Below are 7045 nucleotides of genomic sequence, written 5' to 3' on the forward strand. Positions count from 1 at the left end.
AAATTAATGAAGGCGTGAATTTATTTTATCGATTTAATCAGGAATTACAAAACCGAATGCTTTGAAATCTTGGGAATATTTTAAAGTTATTATAAGCATGGTAAACTTTTGTTCAAAATGTATTTGTTCATCCCTCCTAAAAAAATTGATGACGTCACCCTTAAATTTTGCTGAATAAATCCTATCTAAAATGCAAAAAATATGATGAGTTTGTACTTGTGATTTATCATTCCATTCATATTTTTTAGATTTTCTTAAGAGGTGGTTCAAAAAAATTAATGAAGTCAATTTATTTTATTGATTAAATTAAAGGCAACACTTATTATTAGTATTACACCCCAACCAACCCAATTTGGTAGACACAAAATTTGTTAAAGGAAAAACTCGGTTGAAACATAAGAGTAGCACGCTTATTTACATCGACTTTAACATTACAGAACTGCATTTGTTTTATGCGGTCACTTGGTTCCGCGAATGCGAAATAGACATGTTTATAATCAACCAATTGTGAATTTCACCGTCAAGAATTAAAATAAAACGCAATGTTTTATATAATAAGCGGAAGTCGAAGCAATAAAACCGATGGTCGTTTTATTTACAGTTTCTCTGTTTGGCTCTCACGTATGCTGTTACGCTTGTCATCTTAAATTAAGAATGTTTATACATAAACGATTTTCAGTTGCCCCTCATATTACTAGACAGCGGATTTCTGTCGGGCTACGTCACGATTATAGGGGGGGACGTGCTGGATTCCATAAATATAATTAACGATTTATTAATCAAACGGCTAAGTAAATGAGAACGGGAATTAACAGCAGAGTGCAACGAAACAACGTTATTCTAATCTCAAATAAACGAAGTGCAGTCCGCAACGGCAATGAATTCGCATCCCGTGCGAGCCGTACCGAGTTTGGCCTTGCCTAGCCCGACAGAAATCCGCTCTCTAGATATTACACACCGGCGCCGTATACGTGAGTAAATTGTTTCGTTATTTTATTGATTATAAGAAATCAATATTCAAAACGACCCAATTCATTTTCCCGAAAATTTGGGAACACAATAATTTTATTCTTAGTATTACACTACATCTATCCCAACTGATATACGTGTCCTTGCAAAAATGTTGATGACGTCATCACAATTTTTTTTTAAATTCCCACTACAAAAATGTAATGAGAAAAAAAAACATAATAGGCATGCAGTCGTCAAGTTTCCGACAGCGAGGGAAGTACTGTCTAAACTCTTTAGACCAATTTTTTATATTTGGTTATACAGATGGCTCAAAACAATTAATGAATGGGTCAATTTAATATTTTATTGCTTAATCAGGAACGGCTCACTCCATTTTCCAAAAAAATTTTTGAAATACAGTACTGTTATTTTTAGTGTTACACTGCACCAATGTTGATATACATGTTAATGATGTCATCACAAAATTGTGTAAAGAAAAAATCCAACTCGAAAATGTTTCATTGTACTTCAGGAGCGAGGGAAGTTCTGTGGAAACAACTTTCGACCAATTTTTACTTCCCGAGCGTAAGCAAAGGCAGTATTGGAATCGAGTCCGTCGGCCGACTCTCTACTTTTACATTTTCTCGATCTTTCATGACCCCTAGAAGACGAAGAAATAGGTCTCCCGTTTCCGTCTGCCTGTCCGTCTGTCCGTCCGTCTGTCCGTCTGTCCGTCCGTCTGTCCGTCCGTCTGTCCGTCTGTCTGCTGTCCCGGATTTTTATTAGACAGATAATCTCCGAAAGTACTCCGCCGATTGTCGTCAAATTTTGTATTTATATTAGGTTTATTATGTAGATGGTAAAATGCTAAACAAAATTTGTCTAATCATCCCCACCACTAATGTGATGACGTCACTTCAAAATTGTACATAGTAATTGGGTTTTAAATTGTATCAAATAACATAGTCTTACACATGTAGTTTATGACTCCGAATTGAGATTTTACCCGAAACGTCCAGATTTTTGCAAAAAAAATCAAAAATATGAAACAACATTTTGACATTTAATTTGGAATCTACACAACCGAATACTTTGAAATCTTGCAGATGGTTTACAGTTATGATAAGCATGATAAAATTTTAATCACAATATTTTTAGTGATCCCTTCCAAAAAATTGATGACGTCACCGCAAAATTTTGCTAAATAAATCCTATCTAAAATGTACAAAATATAATGAGTGTCTTCTTGTGATTTATCAGTCCATTAATATTTTTTAGATATGCATATACAGGGTGACCCAAAAAATTAATGAATGTGTGAATTTATTTTATCGATTTAATCAGGAACTACAGAACCGAATGCTTTGAGATTTTGCAAATGTTTTAAGGTTGTAAAAAGCATAATAAATTTTTAGTAAAAATATATTTGCTTATCCCCTCCAAAAAATTGATGACGTCAACTCAAAGTTTTGCCCAATAGTCCTATCTAAAATGTACAAAAGATGATGAGTCTCTTCTTGTAATTTATCATTACATTAATATTTTTTGGATTTGGATATACAGGGTGACTCAAAAAATTTAATGAATGCGCAAATTTATTGTATTGATTTAATCAGGAACTACAAAACCGAATGCTTTGAAATCTAACGCGAAAAAAAAAACATAATAGGCATGCAGTCATCACGTTTCCGACAGTACTGTCTAAACTCTTTAGACCAATTTTTTAAATACGGTTTCGCGGAGTTCTGTTTTTTCCAGCACGAAATTCAAGTTTCAAATTCAGGACATCACAACACTTACATTCCTTTATTAAAGCAATAAATTAACACTACAGTATTAACTAAGTATGTAATGTGTTTATCATTAGCTGTTTTATTGCATAAATAATTTAACTATCATTTAGAACCTAACAACAGAAGCTTATGTATGATTCTTGTTACATACACGACCTTCACTGTATTTTCGCGACCAAATAATTAGTTTCGATTACTTTAACGAAGTTCGCGTACTACCAGCACATTAACTGCATATCTGACATAGGTAGCCAAAAAATGTCTACAAAATTTGAATAACGAATCAAAATATCAAAAATAAACTATGGTTATAAATTATAATTATTATAAAACCTAAAAAAAGGCTAATCGAAGTATATAAAAATAAAAATATGTTTTATTAAAAACAAATTACGTTGTACGTTATGTCTCAAAAACAGAACACTCAGTATAGTTTAAATTATTTCAGTGTATGCTACTCAAATAACCTTCCAATTAACGAGATATCTAAATATGTAATAGTTAAAAGATATTCAAATTTAGCCAGTTTTGAAGATAATCCAGTATCTGTTTACATTATATAAATTTTAATCAATGGTAACGTTAAATTTATATTTTTGTTTATGTGAAGCAAATGTTTAAATTGATTTAAAAATTTAATTACTAAAGATTGTTTATAAATCTCGAAAACATATGAATTTTCGTATTTTCTTAAATACTTTTATTGTTCAATAAAATTTGGTGAATCTTGATAATTAGTTATCACTCACATTGAGTAATCGCGTGCCATCAGGAAAACTATTAGCTTTTATAACTAATGAATGAATCGTACAATTTAACAAAAACATTTATTAACAGAACACAAATTTGTAAATTATCATATCCTGTAACAGCTTAGGTGTGTTCATTTACTTGTTTAACTAAAGAGGTATTAGCAAAGGCATATCATTGTTGATAAATCTGGGATACATATGAATTTTTATATTTTTTAGATATTTTTTATTGTTCGATAAAATTTGGTGAATTTTGATAATTAATTAACACATCTGGTGATTAATCGTGCGCCATCAAGAAAACCGTCAGCTTGTAGAACTAATAAATTAATGGTACCATTTAACAAATTTTTTTATTAACATAACACACAAATTTGTATCTTGTAACAGCTTAAGTGTGTTCATTTCAATTCTGTTTCACGCAGAATTTCAAAAGTTACACCATTTGCATTTAGGTGTTTAACTAAAGAGGTATTAGCAAAGGCATATCCCGGTGGATAAACACCCCCACTTCTAGGCATTTTGGAAGTTTCTGTGATTATTGTTATAGCCGATAGTGCTAAACATATACATGTAGTTCCATATGCTGGATTGTTCCCCTTTACCCTCGCGGTAATCGCTCTATTGGGTGGGCTTGTGTATTGATGATTGGCATCTGGTAGATTCTCTTTCCATCCTTCTCCATAAAAAGTCATGCTGAAGTGTCCGTTGTCTGCTCTTTCTATGCTTGGAGTTTCATGTGTGACAAATCCGTTGGTAAACTTTTCAGGGTACTAAAAATTTACAAATATGCTTGGTTTATTTAAAATATTTATGTTTGTGTGAAAAAAAAAAGAAAAAATGTATTTACCTTGAGCAACAATTTACGTCCAAAGGAAAATTTACTCATTAACAAAATTATAAGACCACCAAAAATCATTAATAGCACACCCAAAAAAGATTTTACAGCAAAATAGGAATCCATCTGAATCGGCCGTCTTGAATGTCTCTCATAGAAGTAACGTTGCGTTCTAAGCACAACAGAACGGTCTGTGGTGCGAAAAGGCAATATCCATCCTTCTACTATGTTAGTTTTGCGTGGAAGTAACCTACAGAATGTGTGTATGGTAAATTACATTTTCATTTTAAATAGTTTGCGTTTTAATCATGCATAAACCTTGGCATAAATTCGATAAAAATCGGGAAAGAAGTCTAACAAAACTCTCTAACCTCTCAATTTAATTTTTGCACGGGCTATTATTGAACTATAAATGAGTAATACGACAATTTTTTTACGTCAAAAGCGAATGATTAAAATGCATGGTTTCTCTAAAGTATTTAAATTAGCTTTGCTGTATCTGAAAAGTCTAAATATATTTCCATACATACTTCATTTTCAGTTTCGGTTGAAAACTTGGTAATCTTTTAGGAAATAATTTCTGACGAATTTTCTTCAGTTCGTTAGCTAGTCCAATGACATACACTAGCGACTCCCAGGTGCCATAATTAATTGCTGAGCCTGAACCAGGGTTTCCCTCTTCCCAAACCTCTAAATATGTTTCAACTGAATTCAAAGTCCCTGAAAAGTTTTGCTGCGCGAAGACAATGCCCATATCACTTGGTATACTATCAAATCCACAAGCACTAATAATGTAAACACCCTTTTCTTCAGCTTTTTTATGATACTTTAGCTGCATTTCCTCTATAAACTGTACTTCTCCGCTTACATCTATATGATGTGTGCCTTCTTCTACACATGCTTTAATCATTGGTTCTCCAAAAAATCGAAAAGGTCCACAGCAATTAATTATAACACGTGCTTGTCGGGCCATTTTCTGCAGACTTTTTTCATCCTGTACGTCAGCGATAAGTATGGGTACATTCTGCAGTACATAATCTGGACACAAAGTACATAGATTCTTCATCTTTTTAATTACTTTATTAGTACAGTAACTTACCAGTTTTTTTCTCACAATAATTTAGGATCTCCCTCAATTTTTTTTCTGAACGTCCAGCAATTCCCCAAGTTAGATGCCTATATTCTTTTTTACAAAATTTTGCAAGGTATGGAATTACATGCTTGCCAGTAATACCTGTAGCCCCAAAAACGACGATATCTATCTTGTCAGGCATCTTACGTCTACAAATGAATTTAAATATGTTATTACAACGATAATCTGCCACAGTAGATAAAAAACTGTTGAGAAAATTGTTTTTTTCGAAACATCACATGTATTTTTATAAGTTGCAAACAATAATTTATATTCATATTATTATTATTAACATGCGTTATAAGTAAACTCCATTTGATTAAACAGATATTGTTCATAACAGGTTTATTTTAATTCTTATTCTTATATTTCCCGCACTACATTTATTCTAGTTTTCATAAAGTATTTATGTGCTGCATATAATCATAATATTATCAGTTGTTATCACCACTCCTCTCGCTTTGATATGTGACAGTGCATAAATTATATGTTTTTTTTGCGGACCACTCGAATGTTTTTACTAATTATTCTTATCAAGTGATACTTTGCCCTAAACTGATATAGAAAAAAACAACACACCTTTATTACAAAGTCTACCAAACTGTGAAAATCATGATCTATTTATTTTTATCACATATTTAAAAACAAAATGACTAGCCATGTTTATTTCAAATGGTACATTTTTTACCCATGAAAATTTCACACGTATTTAAATCAGCAAATTTTTTTGTAACATTTGAATTTTTGGACCAATTTCGAGTTTAGATCGTAAAATAAAAATAGAAAACAATAACTGCATTGAAAAATTCTGCATCTAAACTCAATTAATTTAATAAAAATAATAAAATTTTACTTACCAAATATTAACAGTTTTGAAGCACCTAAACCCTGGTATACGTTTACAAGACCAGTAACGAGTACGAAACGAATGAGGTACGAATAAATGAAATCAGTTTGCTGTCTTTTTCTTTATTTATTCACTGATAAAAATGGCTATTATTACGTGTTCGAGGTTGTTTACTTCGTCACCGTGCAGTGTCATGCTATTGTTACGATTGACGGGCGAATAATAAATCGGGCGTTGGTGAAACTCAAATATTTATTTCTTTAGCTCGAATTACAACACTATCTATTGCAACGAATATGTACAGAAATTAATCCGGCGCTCTTGACTGTCTTCACTGACTGAATGAATCTATTACCTACGGTCGCCTCTATTTAAACCCATAGTCCCTGATCGAGATCCTTCACGAACATCCATCGCGACTCCGCTTCGAGACTCCCCTGGACGCCGCTTCGAGACGCTCCAGACCTGTCTTTATGCGCCCGCCGCTCGGCCGTCGACACCGTCAGCAGCGATGATTCACCCATCAGCGCCGTGCGTACGTCCAGAAAGCTCTCGACGACCATAGGCGTCGTACTGGGGCGACGTAAGGGTGTATTTCGTAACACTGCCCCCCTCTTCAAATCCGATCGTCCCGATCGGAAGCGTCTTCGTTGTTTCCTTCGTACCGTTTTAGTCGATCGAGATGAACGATCTTCATCTTCGTCTTTGGTCCACGTTGGATCCGATAAACTA

General features: G+C 33.1%; 1 protein-coding gene across 1 annotated transcript; it reads right to left on the reverse strand.

Moving 5' to 3' along the window:
* Positions 1 to 3830: 3830 nt before the first annotated feature.
* Positions 3831 to 6518, reverse strand: LOC135129227 (saccharopine dehydrogenase-like oxidoreductase). The gene is made up of 5 exons (XM_064056368.1): positions 6324 to 6518; positions 5434 to 5615; positions 4865 to 5372; positions 4347 to 4584; positions 3831 to 4269 (listed from the first exon to the last, which is right to left on the reverse strand). The coding sequence occupies exons 2-5, from the start codon at positions 5606 to 5608 to the stop codon at positions 3898 to 3900; spliced, it is 1293 nt and encodes a 430-aa protein (XP_063912438.1). The 5' UTR covers positions 5609 to 5615; positions 6324 to 6518; the 3' UTR covers positions 3831 to 3897.
* Positions 6519 to 7045: the final 527 nt, after the last annotated feature.

The sequence above is a fragment of the Zophobas morio genome, unplaced genomic scaffold (genome assembly GCF_036711695.1).
Source record: "Zophobas morio isolate AGI-343-1 ecotype UQ-CSIRO unplaced genomic scaffold, CSIRO_AGI_Zmor_V1 ptg000014l, whole genome shotgun sequence".
In the NCBI taxonomy this organism is placed as follows: domain Eukaryota; kingdom Metazoa; phylum Arthropoda; class Insecta; order Coleoptera; family Tenebrionidae; genus Zophobas; species Zophobas morio.